At 35.7% G+C, this 19380-nt stretch overlaps 1 protein-coding gene across 1 annotated transcript; it reads right to left on the bottom strand.

Moving 5' to 3' along the window:
• Positions 1-6911: 6911 nt before the first annotated feature.
• On the bottom strand, positions 6912-14594 carry LOC123560545 (uncharacterized). Its single transcript, XM_045352713.2, has 4 exons — positions 13422-14594; positions 10464-11060; positions 9235-9352; positions 6912-8771 (listed from the first exon to the last, which is right to left on the bottom strand). Exons 1-4 carry the CDS (start codon positions 13587-13589, stop codon positions 8446-8448), a joined length of 1209 nt encoding a protein of 402 aa, XP_045208648.1. The 5' UTR covers positions 13590-14594; the 3' UTR covers positions 6912-8445.
• Positions 14595-19380: the final 4786 nt, after the last annotated feature.

Below are 19380 nucleotides of genomic sequence, written 5' to 3'. Positions count from 1 at the left end.
ATATATGTTACAGGCATTTTCTAACTTTAGGCATTTTGTATAATGCCTGAAACTTTTAGGCATTTTGTGAAATGACTGTGAGTTTTAGTCATTTTACAAAATGACTGAATTTTCAAGGCATTTTACAGAATGCCAGAAAATATATGTAGGCATTTTGTAAATTACCTAATTGAGATAAAATAAAATTAACACAGCTTATTAAACAACAGTGTTTTTTTACACACATTTCTCGACCTTTGGATACTGTGCTTTTAAAGAGTCACTTATTTTTACATGACAAATTAGGATGACACTTGCTATTACAAAGCTGTCCTGACTTCCGACATAAACACCGTTTAGTGTTTATCCCAAGACTTTATATTTGTACTACATCCACATTTAGCAAAGCCCTGTCCATCGCATAATGAACCGGACTTAACAGCCTGTCTCAGAGAAATTTCATTGTGCATATTCACAGATGTAGGCGTCAAAAACATATTATCAGCGACATCAAATTGATTCCTAGTATACTTTCCAATCAAATGACCTTCTTTCGTACCAAGTTTATAACTGTTTCAAATTTTGACAGAATTATAGCCATCACGTGCACATTCTTTGGATCACCCTTACCGCGATCGACTGAAGGTATTGGAATTAGAACATCTGTACCAATTTCAACGTCTGATGAGAGTTTTTCTGACATTTTAAGCATTCTATTAAACTGATGTTAAGTGAAATTGCAGCTACTGATCTTTCAGATAAAATAATTTGCTCGGCAGCGCAAAGTTGACAAACAACTGAAGAATCGTAACCTTCGTCACCGTTAATTGTTCGACAAAAAGCATGAACATGTAAGGGGAAATCTGCCCTGAAAACATCTCACTCAATGACCAGCAGGTATACAAAGGTCATTAACGAGGATTAAAATCTTATAATCGATATGAAAATGGTCATACATATACTATCAATACCAATTAATAAGCCTTACTGTAATGATAGTCAATCTAACAAAATTTAACAAATTGCCGGAGTATTATCAGGCAATATCTTAAATTGGTCATTGATTTTCTAGGCATTATACAAAATACCTTAATATTTTAAGGCAATTTACATAATGACCAACAACTTTAGTCATTTTGTAAAATGCCTTAAATTTTATTTAGACATTATACAAAATATCTAAATTTAGAAAATGCCTGTAACATATATACCGGTACAAACAGTACAACACATTGGGGCTGGTATATTTTTATCATATTATTATTTCATTATCTCTGTTCATATCTTAGAATAGTGGCTTTACCAAGCCTTTCCAACTGACCCGGTCTCTGTTTATGTCTCAGAATACAGAAGTGGCTTTACCAAGCCTTTCCAACTGACCCGGTCTCTGTTCATGTCTCAGAAAAGTGGCTTTACCAAGCCTTACCAACTGACCCAGTCTCTGTTTATGTCTCTGAATACAGAAGTGGCTTTAGCAAGCCTTTCCAACTGACCCGGTCTCTGTTCATGTCACAGAATACAGAAGTGGCTTTACCAAGCCTTTCCAACTGACCCGGTCTCTGTTTATGTCTCAGAATACAGAAGTGGCTTTACCAAGCCTCTCCAACTGACCCGGTCTGTGTTCATGTCTCAGAATAGTGGATTTACCAAGCCTTTCCAACTGACTCGGTCTCTGTTTATGTCTCCGAATACAGAAGTGGCTTTACCAAGCCTTTCCAACTGACCCAGTCTCTGTTTATGTCTCAGAATAAAGAAGTGGCTTTACCAAGCCTTTCCAACTGACCCGGTCTCTGTTTATGTCTCAGATTACAGAAGTGGCTTTACCAAGCCTTTCCAACTGACCCGGTCTCTGTTCATGTCTCAGAATACAGCAGTGGCTTTACCAAGCCTTTCCAACTGGCCCGGTCTCTGTTCATGTCTCAGAATAGTGAATTTACCAAGCCTTCCCAACTGACCCGGTCGCTGTTTATGTCTCAGAATACAGCAGTGGCTTTAACAAGCCTTTCCAATTGACCCGGTCTCTGTTCATGTCTCAGAATACAGCAGTGGCTTTACCAAGCCTTTCCAACTGGCCCGGTCTCTGTTCATGTCTCAGAATAGTGAATTTACCAAGCCTTCCCAACTGACCCGGTCTCTGTTTATGTCTCAGAACACAGAAGTGGCTTTACCAAGCCTTTCCAATTGACCCGGTCTGTGTTCATATCTCAGAATAGTGGATTTACCAAGCCTTTCCAACTGACCCGGTCTCTGTTCATGTCTCAGAATACAGAAGTGGCTTTACCAAGCCTTTTCAACTGACCCGGTCTCTGTTCATGTCTCAGAATACAACAGTGGCTTTAACAAGCCTTTTCAATTGATCCGTTCAATAAAATAATAAGATTGAAATCTTCAATTAACACTATTAAGTTATTTTAACATTGTGCTGAACAATGCGGCGATATAAACGAGAATAAACGAGATGTTCTGTTCTGTTCTGTTCTGATAGCCATAAAAACTCGCTTGGCCAATAAAAGGCAAATCCAATATGTTTTTGTTGTTTGTTTGTTTGTTTGTTTGTTTGTTTTGTTGTTGTTTTATTTGTTTTGGTTTTTTATTGGCACGAGTCTAGATGTATCCCGTAATTAAATTATTTTTCTTGCAATGCAAACGGACACGATTTCATCTATAAAATATATATTTACAAAATGCGTATACGAAACATGGCGTCAAACATTCAGTTGGCTTTTAACGTTTTGTGACGACTGGTTGGTACAGGTGCAATTCGCTGATTGGAAGCAAAAACTTAGGTATAAAATAAATATACTTCTGCAACGGTAATACAATATGCTCGTATTGTTATGTACGAATCTCATTGCATTTTTCCTTCAATTATTAATTTTATGATATACGCATATGACGTGCTGTAGATTCTCCTAACGAACAACACCTGTCATATTTTGTGGTGTGATATTTACAAAGGTGTGGGCTTATGCAGTTGTTGGCTATGAATTTATGGGGTATAACACTAATCATAGCTTAGGATAAACTATCACAGCAATAACTTGTAATGCGTTTACACCCCGTGTACGCAAGTAATACGACAGTGGTTGGATAAGGTAATTGACGGTTGACGGCAAGAGCGATAGACATCGGGGTAGGTAATAAATTACATATTTTAAAATATATAATGAATCGTAAGATGTGAAACTTAGAACCAGTTTTATGATACCAACCTGTGACCTCACATTGGCGTCTTTATTTTTGTAAAATTACCACGTTTGACAAAGTTATATGGATTTTGACTCAGGGACTAGACAACTTGCTTGTAATTTGTCGATATATTTTAAATCTGAGAACACTTTTGGCGTTCTGTTCACAAAAGGAGACCAGTTCCATATGAATTAATCATTACACTACCCATGGAAGCTGTATTTGACTACCGTTAATGAAGTATGAACCTTATATCACCTTATTTTTGTAATATTACCACGTTTGACAAAGATATATGGATTGCAGATGAAAACACTAATGTTATTCTACGAAAACAGTTTATCAAATTATGAATAAAAATATATTCTCGATGCAGATCTACACGTATTTGTTAAGAATTCCTTAATTTTTATTTCAAACAAAGGTGTTTCAGGTTTCCCGACGTACACTAAATATTTGCCCCGACCCTTAGTTTAAAAAAATAGGGGGTTTCGATAAAAAATATTGCGGTCAGTTGTTTGTTCTTTTTGGTAAATAGTTTTGTGGTAGTTTCGCCCATCCGTAATGCTGCCATCAGTTTGATCCAAACAAAAATGGATGTACTTCTTTGAGCAATATTTATTATTCTTAGCCACCTACATGCATGTAAGTGGGTGACTAAAACATCCAAACAATATGTTATCCTTTTTTTCGGGGACACACATGCATGCACATTTCTCATCTGTAATAACTAGTAAAAATGCATTACAAAATAAAAAGGAAATGAGACAATGTCTTGCTGTCCAATCATAACTTTGATTCCGAGTTATGATCAACACGACACGAACCCGGAAAAAGTCCTTTAAACACTTTAATAACCGGTCATAACTGGTCGTACCGATTAGAATTGCTTTGTATAGTGATTACAAGTATATTGTAAAAGGCTGCCAAGCTTTCCAGATTGAAGAACCCGTCTGTGTCAATGTGTAAAAAGTGCAAAAACCTGAAACCTTAAGACCCTAAGCTGCGATATCTACATGTACACTTGTACTGTTTTACAGAAGCGGTTTTATAGTTGCACAGATTAGACACGTGTATTTTTTAAGAATTAAAAAGGTCCTTATTGAACTGTATTGCTTTCCTAGTAAGTATTTCAAAATACTAACTTTACAGACAAATAAATCAAGAAATTACTGGTACAAAATACCACTATGTTGAAACTTGCCTTAAGAGTAAGAAATTCAATTAAAACAGAGTACATTATCAAAAGGGAAAGTACACAAATTCCCAAATAAATGACCATTTTCCTCAAAATTACCATGTAAATATGTACCCATATTTTCATACATGTTGAACAAAACTTCACAAAAACAAGATGTGTTTCATGGTTTTTATTTCAAATGAACATAAAATGCATCAAATATATGCCTGTTAGGCCAGCCTAACAAATAAATACATAAATATGAAAGCTGAATATTTGATAAAACATAAAAGAAGACACACTGTGTTAGGCTGACCGAACAAAATTTTGAACAGTCTGAAAAACAATTTAAAACCGTTCGGTCAGCCTAACAATTCATATACAGACCATTTAGGCCGCCCTTACAAAATTTCAAAATAATTTGAAAAAAGGAGATTAACTGTTCGGCCAGCCTAACAAATAAATACATAAATATGAAAGCTGAATATTTGATAAAACATAAATGATACAGATCTTCACAGAAGAAACACCGTGTTAGGCTGACCGAACAAAATTTTGAACAGTCTGAAAAACAATTTAAAACCGTTCGGTCAGCCTAACAATTCATATACAGACCATTTAGGCCGCCTTACAAAATTTCAAAATGTTTTGAAAAAAGGAGATTAACTGTTCGGCCAGCCTAACAAATAAATACATAAATATGAAAGCTGAATATTTGATAAAACATAAATGATATAATTCTTCACAGAAGAAACACTGTGTTAGGCTGACCGAACAAAATTTTGAACAGTCTGAAAAACAATTTAAAACTGGCCAGCCTAACAAATAAATACATAAATATGAAAGCTGAATATTTGATAAAACATAAATGAAATAGATCTTCACAGAAGAAACACTGTGTTAGGCTGACCGAACAAAATTTTTAAAACCGTTCGGTCAGCCTAACAATTCATATACAGACCATTCAGGCCGACCTTACAAAATTTCAAAATGATTTGAAATAATGAGTTTCAAAACTGTTCGGCCGGCCCAACAAAAATACATGAAAGACTGTTCAAAATCAGTCATACTTCTATACAACTTTGTGTTAGGTTGGCCGAACAGACTTTTGAAATTATTTGGAAAAAAAATAGGTTTCAAATTGTTTGGCCAGTGTAACAAAAATACAAGAGAGACTGTTCAATATCACATATAAGTATTGTGTTAGGTCGGCCGAACAGACTTTTGAAATTATTAACAAAAATGTTTCAAAACTGTTAGGCCAGCCTAACAAAAATACAAGAAAGTATTTGATATCACATATCTACATACAACTTTTCGCTACAACAGCCAAACACACTTTCGAAATGGTTTGAAAAACTGAGTTTCTACATTGTTCGGCCAGCCTAACAAAAATAAAATAGGCCAGCCGAACAGGCTTTTGAAATAATTTCAAAAAAAAATTGAAACTGTTTGACCAGCCTAACAAAAATACAAGAAAGACTTTCAATATCACACATCTCCAGAAAACTGTGTTAGGCCAGCGAACACTTTTGAAATAAGTTGACAAATGAATTTTAAAATTGTTCGACCAGCCTCACAAAAATACAAGAGAGATTGTTCAATATCACATATTTCATACAAATATTATGATAGGCTAGCGAAACAAACTTTCGAAATGGCCTGAAACAGTAAGTTTCAAAATTGTTCGGTCAACCTAACAGAAATTATCAAATACAAGAGAGACTCAATATGACATATCTTATACAAATACCACAGCTAGACTGGCCTAACATACGTTCGAAATGATTTGAAACAGTAAGTTTCAAAATTGTTCGGCCAGCCTAACAAATAAACAAAATATAAGAGACTGTTCAATATCACACATCTCATACAAATATTATGATAGGCGGACAGAACAGACTTTTGAAATAATTTGAAAAAAAAAAAATGAGTTTTGAAATTGTTCGACCAGCTAGCGTTACAAAAATACAAGAAAGACTGCTCATATCCACATATCTGCATACAGCCTTGTGTTAGGACACACGAACAAATTTTCGAAATAATTTGAAATCATTAAGTTTCGAAACTGTTTCTGCCAGCCTAACAAAATACAAGAAAGATTTTAATATCACATATATCTGTACAACTTTGTGTTAGGCCGGCCGAACAATGTTCGAAATGATTTGAAAAAAACGGTTTCAAAAATGTTTGGCCAGCCTAACAAAAACACAAGAGACTGTTCAACATCACCTATCATATCAAAAATCATGATAGGCTGGCCCAACACACGTTTGAAATTATTTAAAAAAAATAATTTTGAAATTGTTCGACCAGCCTAACAAAAGTACAAGACTGTTCAATATCATATATCTCCATACAACCTAGTGTTTGGCCACACAAACAAACACGCTGCTGAAATGATTTGAAAGTTTCAAAAGTGTTTGGCTAGCCTAACAAAAATACAAGAAAGACTTAACTTTGTGTTAGGCTTGCCGAACAAATTTTCAAAATGATTTGAAAAAAATGTGTTACAAAATTGCCCAGTCTATCAAAAATACAAAAAACACTTTTCAATGTCAAATATCTACATAAAACTATATGTTAGACATGCCAAAAAGACTTTTGAAACATATAGGTTCAAAATTGTTCAGCCTGCCTCACAAAAATATATGAAAGACTTAAATATCACATATTTCCATACAACTTTGTGTTAGGCCAGCCAAACAAACTTTTTAAATGATTTGAAACATGTAGGTTCAAAATTGTTCAGCCTGCCTCACAAAAATATATGAAAGACTTAAATATCACATATTTCCATACAACTTTGTGTTAGGCCAGCCAAACAAACTTTTAAAATGATTTGAAACATGTAGGTTCAAAACTGTTCAGCCTGCCTCACAAAAATATATGAGCTAAGCTAAAGCTAAGAAAGCATATCCCTTCAAACCAGGTTTGAGAAGAACAGATTAGCAACTTAAAAGTTACCGGGCAGATACGTAACAAACTTAACATGACCTTGGACTCCTAAGTGTGCCCTTGACTTTAAGTGAACCATCCAAAACTGTGTTCTGCATGTTTTCTTAGTGAGGTGAATAACTGTGTCAAGTTTCTTCAAAATCTTCCAAGGGATTCAAGAGTAACAGAGTGGACACAAACAGACAGACTGTTAGACAGGGGACAAACAATTGAATAAAGGCTAAAGAAATATGTACGTAATATGTAATATAAATTTATTAAGGACCATAAATTTTGTCTTCCAGAACTAATCAAAATAAAACTTGCAGGGCTACAGGCAATTATACCAGTTTTTTTTTTTAATTTAAGATAATACTCTACACAGACAGATATTGGAACAAGAGCGCCATGATGGCCCTATATCACTCACCTGTTGTCATTGCACTCAAGGACAAACAGGTTCTCAGAAAAAATATCCAAGTCCATTTAAATTCATAAATGAAGCTGCTATTGTGCAGACAAGGTCAAAGCAGCTAAGTTTGGCCATTTCAGGGGCCATAACTGTGGAACCCATTATGGGATCTGGCCGGTTCAAGAAAGGAACCAAGACCTTATGGGAACACAAGTTGTGTGCAAGTTTGGTTAAATTCAAATCATAACTGAAGCTGCTATTGTGCAGACAAAGTCAAAATAGCTAATTCTGGCCCTATCAGGGGCCATCACTCTGGGACCCATGATGGAATCTCGGCAGTTCCAAGAAAGGAACCAAGACCTATGGTGATACAAGTTTTGTGCAAGTTTGGTTAAAATAAAATCATAAATGAAACCACTATCATGTAGACAAGGTCAAAATACCTAATTTTGGCCCTTTCCGGGGCCATAACTCTGGAACCCATAATGAGATCTGGCCAGTTCAAAAAAAGAACCAAGATCTTATGGTGATACAAGTTATGTGCAAGTTTGGTTAAAATAAAATCATAAATGAAACCACTATCATGCAGACAAGAAATTTTTGACGCAGACGGACAATGGGTGATCACAAAAGCTCACCTTGTCACTATGTGACAGGTAAGCTAAAAAAAACACTACTATAGAGAATGGGAGGTAAAGGTTTCCGAGTTTCTAACCACAGCTCCTTCATAGCCTATACAACTGAGCTATTAATATGTTTCTACATACTGGAATGGAATTGCAGCATGAAAGCTCATCCTTTTAATCTGGTGTGTGCATGCATGTATAATTTGGTGTGTGCATGCATGTAAAGTTCCAATGTGCATATTAATTGTCTGCAGCCATATATCATGTATATACAGTAACACTGCTAATACTGAACACAAACACTTTAATAACATCATCACAAGCAAAATGAGAATTGAAACAGCTATGTTCATCATAAAAATAAAAATCCAAAGCCAAATATATCTTTTCACTTCATCAATTACAGGAATGATGACAGTTTTGGTGACAGTCACAACCCTTCTTTTACCTGAAAAAGTTATAATAAGCACTGTAAATGGACACATTTTTTACATTTCCTTGCATATAAAAAAGTGCAACGTTTAATGAAATATTTGGCAATTTTTAAACTTATTAAAGAATCCACTTTAATTTATTGAGTGGTGGATGAGGGAACACCATTATGCTCACTGGTAAAAAAAGACTGAACACAAGACATTTTCCTTTCTGTTTGATTATATTTTTGTATTGCAACTAACAGAAACATAAAACTATATAAAATGTATGGCAATAATATACAGAATGTGTCTAATCAGTACCAATCATTCTCATTTAAGAATGTCACTGTCCTACTTACGAGACTTTCAACTATGAACTAGGGATGAAATTAGCTAATGGACCTTGATTAAGACATATCATACACCCACACGTGATTTTTTATTCAAATTTTGGAAGTGTTTTTGAAGTAGGTTAACTTTGAAATGTCTATTTACCATTTGGTTTTCCTTGTTTTGATCGATTAACACTGGCCTGTTTCTTTCTTTTAACTGTCTGTTTCCTCTTAGCTGTTTGTTGTTTAGACTGAGATGTTATTTTTCTTCTAACAACCACCTGAAAATTTACAAATAGCTGACTTAAAACAATATATAAACTGAATGAGGACATGATGATCCCATTGTGCTCATTTATGTATCACAGCTCAAATAACTAGACTATTGCCCAGTAAATAAAGTTCCCTTTGGCAATTAAGTGCCAACTGAACTAAATGATAGTTTACTTTTACAGAAGGTCTCTTTATCAAATATGATGCTTTCACAATTCAAACACAACATGTAAAGAAATGCAGACTGTCTTTAAAAAGCTGTCAGTCATCAAGAGTTAAACCGCTTTGATTAGTTACTGTGCAAACAAATCACATTATTCTTGGCAAAGCATAGTTATTGAGGAAAAGTAACATCAAAGTGTTGATTTTGTCATCCTATATTAGATGTCCTTTGTACGTTTTTGACTTTAATGTTGGGATACGGACCATAATACTTTGAGTATAATGCACCTGGCTGCCACTTCATGGAAGCCCAGTCTGGCTCAAACCTAAAATGCCTGCCTGATAAATGCCGATGTTTTCCTAGCCCCAAGTACAACGGGATAAATCTCTGGCTAGAAATTGGTTTTCTATTTAACGGAAACCATGTCTCATACAAGCAGGCATGCGAGGTCCTTATATTCTTCATATTATCTTCAGTATATGTTTCATAAAATTCTTTTTATTTTTAAAGTAATGGCAGAATCCAAAATTCTTAGACTAATATGACAGACTAATAAAATAGCATGCATTATCTCTACAATCACTTCACCATTTTAGTATCTATCTGTGTGTCAACTTTTTTAAACTCTGGTACTTCATGAGCTTGCTTTAAACTGAAAAAGCAACAGACAGGCGGATGGACCAAACCACTGAACAATTAACATAAAATCAAAAAGTATCTTCCTCAAATGGTACCTCATTATTGTGTTATTTAAAAAAAAATCAACTGGAACCTTAAAGGGGCCAGTCATTGTGTAAATTTACAAAACTCAGTGTATGGAAACTATTACATTTAAGTCATAAAAAGCATTACACAGTTCATGTGGACACTAGCAAGAATAACACTATACGATTTATGATACATCCTGGGTTTTCAAAACTGCCTAATACAAGGAAAAATTAAAAAAAAAAACATACCTGAGGTACTGTTGTCTCTTTGGAGATTATATCTTTCAAGTGACTAGGTATATTTGTCTCTTCTATAGTAGGAATATCTCCTTGCCTGGGTAATTCGTCTAAGATCCAACTTGACTCGGGTATTTGTCTGGTATTGTCTTTGATGGCTTTATAAAATTGATTCCAAAAATCAAATGAATTCTCATTCTTAAATAACTGTTTCAATTGTTCTACTTGTTTTATATTTCTATCAACATTTATTCTGGTATAGTCCGGTGTTAAATTCATGGGTTTCCCAGGTGGTTTCCTTGGTAAAATACTATCCTCCATCTGTATCCAATCATTGTAGTGTGGGCCTTTATAGAATATATTCACTTTGTCTTGATTTCTTTCAAATTTATAATGCAATGGAAAAGATATTTTTTCTAAACTGGACAGGTATGGCTGCATCCATTGTTTTACATCATACACCTTGCCTATAGGTTCTGGTTCGGGTAATATGTCAAAAAGTTCTGGTAATGTCTCAACATCCACACACTTTAGTTTTTGCGAAACCTTACTAAAAGCTGCATCTACATCTTCATGTGTGTGGCCTACGTAAAGAAATGACAGGTGAATCTGAAAAAAGCATGAATCAGCATTAATTTCGTATTACTGACGTAGAGATTCTTTTTCAACAAAAGCTCGAAGAACATGAAATGCACTCCCCCCCCCTCACCTTTATGCATTTAGAAATAACACAAGGAACAGAAATTATTTGGTCAGAGTGCACAATAGTTTCACTGTTCATGAACTATAAATCAAGAGTAACAATTTCACAGAAAATCACTGAATCTAAACATTTTATTGATAACAAGGTACTTGACCTAGAATTCATAGAGACAAATTTTGTACAAAGTTTGGTGAAGATAAAAAAGAAAATTTGACATAACTGTGGCTTATAGAATTGTAAAAAGCTTTTCCTTGGATTTGAGTGGGAGACCTAGCTTCTTACTCCTCATGACCTAGCTTCAAGCTTTGCTGGGACTCATCAAGATCAACATTCTGACCAAGTTTCATGAAGATAGGGTAATAAATGTGGCCTCTTTAGTGTAAAGAAGCTATTCCCTTGATTTGACCAGGTGACCTAGTTTTTAACCCCAATTGACCCAGATTCAACATTGACCAACATTTAAGGTTCTTTCTTTATTTAGATCTAGCACCATCCAAAATAAGTGACCACTGTATACCAAACATGCATACAGCAGATCAACGAAATTGTTCATGAAATTTCCATACTTTCTGCATTTAGTAGTTATTTAAAAACTAGAAATGTGTCCATGGGACACAGATGCCCCCCACTACATGACATTAAAATGACAATTTTTTCTCAGGTCAGGGGCCAGAACTCCTACAATACTGAATGAATCCGGATGCGAAACCCCAGGTGCACAACTGCACATGCTGACCAACATTCCTGTAAACTTTGGTGACTCTAGGTCAAATACTTTTGGAGCTACGCACGACACAACATTAAAATGACCTATTTTTAACTAAGTCAGTGGCTATAACTCCTACACGACTGAATGAATCCGGACACAAAACCCCAGGTGCACATCTGCATATGCTGACCAACATTCCTGTAAAGTTTAGTGACTCTAGGTCAAATACTTTTGGAGCTATGCGCAACACAACATTAAAATGACCAATTTTTTACTAAGTCAGGAGCCATAACTCCTACACGACTGGATGAATCTGGATGCAAAACCCCAGGTGCACAACTGCACATGCTGACCAACATTCCTGTAAACTTTGGTGACTCTAGGTCAAATACTTTTGGAGCTATGCACGACACAACATTAAAATGACCAATTTTTTACTAAGTCAGGGGCCATAACTCCTACACGACTGGATGAATCTGGATGCAAAACCCCAGGTGCACAACTGCACATGCTGACCAACATTCCTGTAAACTTTGGTGACTCTAGGTCAAATACTTTTGGAGCTATGCGCGACACAACATTAAAATGACCAATTTTTTACTAGGTCAGGGGCCATAACTCCTACACGACTGGATGAATCTGGATGCAAAACCCCAGGTGCACAACTGCACATGCTGACCAACATTCCTGTAAACTTTGGTGACTCTAGGTCAAATACTTTTGGAGCTATGCACGACACAACATTATGACCAATTTTTTACTAAGTCAGGGGCCATAACTCCTACATGACTGGATGAATCTGGATGCAAAACCCCAGGTGCACAACTGCACATGCTGACCAACATTCCTGTAAACTTTGGTGACTCTAGGTCAAATACTTTTGGAGCTATGCGCGACACAACATTAAAATGACCAATTTTTTACTAGGTCAGGGGCCATAACTCCTACATGACTGGATGAATCCGGAGGCGAAACCCCAGGTGCACAACTACACATGCTGACCAACATGCCTGTAAAGTTTTGTGACTCTAGGTCATATACTTTTGGAGCTAGGCGCGACACAAAACTAAAATGACCAATTTTTACAAAGTCAGGGGCCATAACTTCTACATGACTGAATGAATCCGGACGCGAAACCCCAGGTGCACAACTACACATGCTGACCAACATTCCTGTAAAGTTTAGTGACTCTACGTCAAATACTTTCAGAGCTACGCGCGACACAACATTTTCGGAAGGACGGAAGGCCGGACAAGAGCAAATCTATATGCCCCCCCGCCCCACCAAACTTGACAGGACTACACAAAGGTGCTTTTGATAGTGGTGATCATACATCAAGGCAGATGCTGTTTTCATTTTTTACTGTTGTCTGCTAAGGCAGTTTTTCAGTGCTGCACAACTGCCGACAGAATTTGACATAACTAGATATCACATAAATTTATGATTTATTATTCCTTGTACAGTTTAACCTGTACCTTAACTGTCGAGGGGTTAAATATAAAAGAACGGCTTATAATTAAATTCCGATATTACATTTAAAAAAACTATATTCACTTACTTCACGGAAAATATTTTCTGCAACCAATAACTCTAAAAACGCCAACACATATTTATTTTTATTTTCTCTACCACAATTGTCAGCTTGGATATAAAGTGTTGGTGGTAGCACATTCTCCTGCAAATATGACAAAACATGATTCAGTTCAAATCCTACACTGAAATGCATAATATAATAAAATCAATGGTTATTTTCATTATCTGTATAGGAGTACCAATACTTAAAAATGGTTGAAGATGAATAATGGCACAAAGAAATAGCAAAGGTAAACTAAAAACTAATGGTAAACAAGAGGGTCATGATGACCCTTGATCGCTCACCTGAGTAATATGTGCTATGTGTTTCAAATGTTAAACTGATGATTTTAGAATTTTTTTGGAAGATTTTTCAATGTACAATCAAGTAACCCCTGGGGCGGGACCAACTTTACCCTGGGGGTCATGACTTGAACAAAGTTTGTAGAAGTCTACTAGGCAATGTTACATATCAAGTATCTAAGCCTTCCGGTTTATTTTAGCAAATTTATGAAGATTTTCCTATGTACAATCAAGTAACCCCTGGGGCTGGGTCAATTTGACCCTAAGGGGTAAAGATTTGAACAACTTTTGTAGAGGTCCACCAGGCAATGCTACATGTCAAATATCTAAGCTCTAGCCATTCTGGTTTATTTTTAGAGAATTTTGAAGATTTTTCTATGTACAATCAAGTAACCCCATGGGACGGGGTCAATTTGACCCTGGGAGTCATGATTTGAACAAATTTTGTAGAAGTCTACTAGTCTAGGCAATGCTACATGTCAAATATATAAGATCTAGGCCTTCTGGTTTATTTTTAGAAAATTTTTGAAGATTTTCCTAAGTAAAATCAAGTGATCCCTGGGGCGGGGTCAATTTTGACCCCGGAGATCATGATTTGAATAAATTTTGTAGAGGTCAACTAGGCAATGCTACACATGAAATATCTAAGCTCTATGCCTTCTGGTTTATTTTTAGAAATTTTTTGAAGATTTTCCTATGTAAAATCAAGTGACCCCTGGGGCGGGGTCAATTTTGACCCATGGGGTCATGATTTGAACAGATTTTGCAGAGGTCCACTAGGAAATGCTACATGAGAAATATCCAAGCTCTAGGCCTTCTGGTTTATTTTTAGAAAATTTTTGAAAATTTTCCTTTGTAAAATAAAGTGACCCCTGGGGCGGGGTCAATTTTTTCCCCTGGGTCATGATTTGAACAAATTTGGTAGAGGTCCTCTAGGCAATGCTTCACACCGAATATCTAAACTCTAGGGCTTCTAGTTTTTGAGGAGAAGATTTTTAAAGTATTTATAATAAGAAAATTAGGTAGTTCTTATTATTTTTCAGCACGTTTGATCATAAACTGGTTTACTGGATTATTTTTATAGGATAGCTGACGTGAAGAGCATGTTAATATAGCCATATAGAGTCCTGCAACCATCAAACTGATCAAAACTGCACTTGAACATTATAAAATGTGAACCGCTGACGTACTTATCAACTCCTTTTAACATTTGCTTTCGTACTTATCACTGACCGCCGAAGTCTTATCCATGCCCCGCTCTCAGAAAGTACGCGATATAGGGTTCATACTTCATTAACGGTAGTCAAATACAGCTGCCATGGATAAGGTAATGATTAATTCATATGGAACTGGTCTTCTTTTGTGAACTGATCGCCACAAGTGTTCTCAGATTTAAAATATATCGAAAAATTACGAGCAAGTAGTCTAATCCCGGAGTCAAAATCCATACAACTTTGTCAAACGTGGTGATATTACAAAAATAAAGACTCAAATGTGAGGTCACGGGTTGGTATCATAAAACTGGTTCTAAGTTTCTCATCTTACCATTCATTAAATATTTTAAAATATGTAATTTATTACCTATCCCGATTCTATCGCTTTTGCCGTCAACCGTCGATTATCTCATCCAACCGCTGTCGTATTACTTGCGTACACGGGGTGGTTTATCATTAATATATTCTCAAACAATGCAACGGTCTTTTCTGTTCATAAACATCATTTATAGTGTGTTTGTCTATTGGAATATTTATTGGATGTAATGTCTGAACGGCGGAGCCATGTTATTACCATTCTCGTCCATCAGGGTTTAGTCATAGTCGAGAGACCATCCATCGTACACCAGGTTTGTAAAGATTATTCTTCTTAATGCCTCGGTCACAAAACCGTACGATGTCCGTACGGTTTTAAAAACTCGTACGAGTCCACCAATTTTAGAATCCTTACGGTCTCTGTATAATCGTTGCGTCTGGTCACAGTACATGCGGGCCCCGTACGATCTTTAGAGGATGCAATCGTAAGATATCCGTACGCAAATCACAGACAAGTCGTGCTGAGCTCGCGAGGAGCCTGGTCGTACCTCGTATGGTGCTCGTGAGTTCATACGGTGTCCGTAAATATTGTGTTTTTATTCCACCTCGAATCACTAAGAAGTCGTACGTTGACCGTGCGAGTCCCCTGCGATAGTCGTGCGAGCATCGACAAGCCTCGCAGTTTTCCAAATCCGCACGGACATCGTGCGACGCCCGTACGAGCCCCACCAGGGCCCGTGCGGTTCCCGTACGGGGCTCTTGCGAGCCTCTCCCGACTTCGAAAATCTCTACCAGCTCATAGAGAACTCGGTAGCTCAGTGAAACACTTTCACCGAGTTCCTGAGTCCCCTACGAGTTCAAAAAATCCGTACGACGCTCGTACGAGTCAACGATGTCCGTATGAACGCCGTACGAGTTTGCCAGAATTCGACTGAAAACCTACTCGTATGGAGTACCACGACCTTACCATATTTTACATATTTCTAAAATAAGTGGACCATTTAAATCCAAAATATCTTTGACTTGTAAAGATTTTAGAGGTGTTTGCGACCAGTCTAACTGTAAATCCGGACATTTTATCGATGACTGACTCAATGCCCCTGTCCAAAATGCTGGTGTCTTTTCAAAGTTTATTTTCAATTCTGAAATTTTATAAAATAAGACAAGTGTGTTTAAACAATGACGTAGAGATTGTACAGTTCCGCCAAGGAATAGTTGCGTATCGTCTGCATATTGACACATTTTATGTTCTTTGTTATTAATGGTTATACCTAGAATATTATTGTTCCTTTTCATTATGAATCCAAGTAGTTTTATACACAGAATGAAAAGATACGGAAAAGTCTTCTTGTCTGCAGCCTCTTTCTAAACGATGAATTATGACAAATGTCCATTTTGTAAAGTACAAGTTTCGCTTCCTTACTGAAACAATATTATGCATTTTCTAAAGAAAGATCCAAAATTGAAGTATTCTAATGTTTTGTGAACAAAATCACATGAAATAGAATCAAAAGCTTGTTTGAACTAAACACAGAACTTAAAAGTGTCATAACTTATAACTTTAACTGTTCCACAAAGCAAACTTATGCACGTGCTTAATAGTGGTTATTTAAGACATAACTGATGACTTGTCTTATCAGTTGTAAGCTAAAAACCTATAGTCGCGTTTTTCTCGAATTTCTTCCAAATTATGTTAAACCAAAAAATGATGTTAAATGTCATGGGGATGGGTTTACCCGCTACCAAAGTTAAAGTCTACTTTCGACAATCATTGATTCTCTATTTTATTCCTAATCACATCACAAAGATGTTCATGCACTACACAAAATAGTTCCATTCATGAACATGGGACAAAATTATCAATGATCAATCAGTCCTTATTTAAACTGTTTAAATTGATACCATTGATCTATCAATGGTAATTATTCCAGCCAACGGTAGCATTGTTGTACCTAATCTAGATATGCACAATCGCAAGATTGAGCAGGTACAATTTAGGGATCCTCAGTTACCGTGCGCAGTCTCGAGATTGCTCAACAGATAAGACCCTGTTTAGGTAGATAATCATGCTGGCATCTCTATCAATACATGACTATTACTTTGAGATTATTGGCCCTGGATTGAGTGATGCATTTTCAAGTTCCAGCGCATTTACAATGAATAAACTGACTTCAAAAGCAAGTTTCACACTCGTTCAGAAATAACAATCAAATATTTTTAAAACATACATACAAACTTCGTATCTTTAAAGTTTCATTCAAATATTGAATTGATTTCATACTTAGGTTTTAATTTAAAGTCTGCAATTTAAACAGAATGTAAGTAAAATGTTATGAAACCACAAGTGATATTAGTACCATTTCATGCTAAAAGTGAAATACGTATTTCTGAAAGCTATGGATATTTTTTCTCCACTTAGTACGATTAAGGCATATTCAGGTGTACATTCCTTGTTATAATTTATTTAGGAATGTTATTAAGACTTGTTCCGAGCTAATAATTAAAAAAGCTAATTAACAGGTATGAGATTTTAAAAACATTTTTGCTAGCATTTTATCAATATCGCAGTAACGTACTCGGAAATGTACAGCTCATCAATTTCTTTGCCCCTAGTGATTTGAATTAATCGGTGATTACGACTACATCATAATTATTGGAAGCCGCCTCCAGTAGGTACGCTTGAAAATTTCTGATATGGGGATTACGTCATTAATTTAGGATCAGCTGTTGTATTACCTATTGTGTTTAGATTACAAAAATTGTATAGAAGACGAACTGATTTAATAAAACTTGAAGGTAAAAAATTAAATTGTTTTTTTTTTTCTTATTAAATCATTCAATTTCTTTTTAATGCAGGTACATAATCATAATTATAAAAATAAATTGTCGGCAACAATTGTAAAAGAACTTTCCCCCATTTTTGTCAAGGGTCTTGTACTTGAACACTTTATTCGATTTATTTGACAGTTATTTCTGTGAATTTCACATATTTTTATATCATAAATTGACTTAAGTGAAAAATGTAGAAATATTTATAAGGTAGTAGAATATTTAAAATGATATTCTTCGCGCAAAATTAGCGATTGAAAATTTTTCTCTCTAAAAAAATACGTGTAGGAATGCAAGTCCATACAGATTGGTTTTCGAATTTATCTGCTCCACTACTCTACGAACAATTAATACCTCAGAACCATGACAAGTGACGCTTTTAAAAAGCCAGTGAAAGTAAAGCATTTCTTCACGGGATAAAAAGTACGCCGAATCAAAGCCGCCATTTTGTAAGTAAGCATGCGCACTTCAGCAAGAAAAAACGGTAAGAGGTATTTTGGGGAATTTCCACCAGGTTTCAGAATGTTTTCGGCCATTTAATGGAATGTAGTGTACTGCAATCTTTGATTGCATTGTTAGCTCTTTTCAAGTTTGGAAATGAACCTATTTTGAACATTTCTTCAACTGATGTTGACAACATTTTGATCGAAGGGAATGATTTGTACGCACAAATTGTGCAATCAATTCAAGAAGTCCGGTACCTTTCACATATTGATTTACCAAATATTGCGAGTTTTCATAATGAGTAATACAATATTCAGTATACCACTAACACATATAACGGGTTTGTTGGTCAGGTTACAGTGTTGCATTTAGGACAAACTGCATTTAATGATGCGATTTCACAGGCTGTTCTCCTCTCGCATTATCAGTTATTGACACTAAATGGATTGATAATAGCATTGTTTATAAATCAGGATAGAAAGCGCTACAATTTGTTTGATTCACATGAACAAAATCTCCATGACCTTCATAGTAATAATGGATTATCAGTCATTTTGTCATTTGGTTCTTTTGGTGAACTTTTTAATTTCCCGTTTGAAGTCCGCTGTAAATATCGGCATAAAATGGTTTATTCAAACACTCAAAAGTCAAAACTGTTCATCGATCCATGACATACTTGAAAAAGATCCTTCTATCCCAGAGCATTGAAACAATTGAAAATTTGTCTTTGTGTTTTAAAACAAAGGAGAGTGAGTGCTCAGGATGCTGCATTTAGGATGGGTTCATTGCAACTACTTTATGCATCAAGACAGTTTGTATACTTGAATACATGGCCCATTC

This window comes from Mercenaria mercenaria, chromosome 2 (assembly GCF_021730395.1).
Source record: "Mercenaria mercenaria strain notata chromosome 2, MADL_Memer_1, whole genome shotgun sequence".
Classification (NCBI taxonomy): domain Eukaryota; kingdom Metazoa; phylum Mollusca; class Bivalvia; order Venerida; family Veneridae; genus Mercenaria; species Mercenaria mercenaria.
This window is presented reverse-complemented; position numbering and strand designations above follow the sequence as displayed.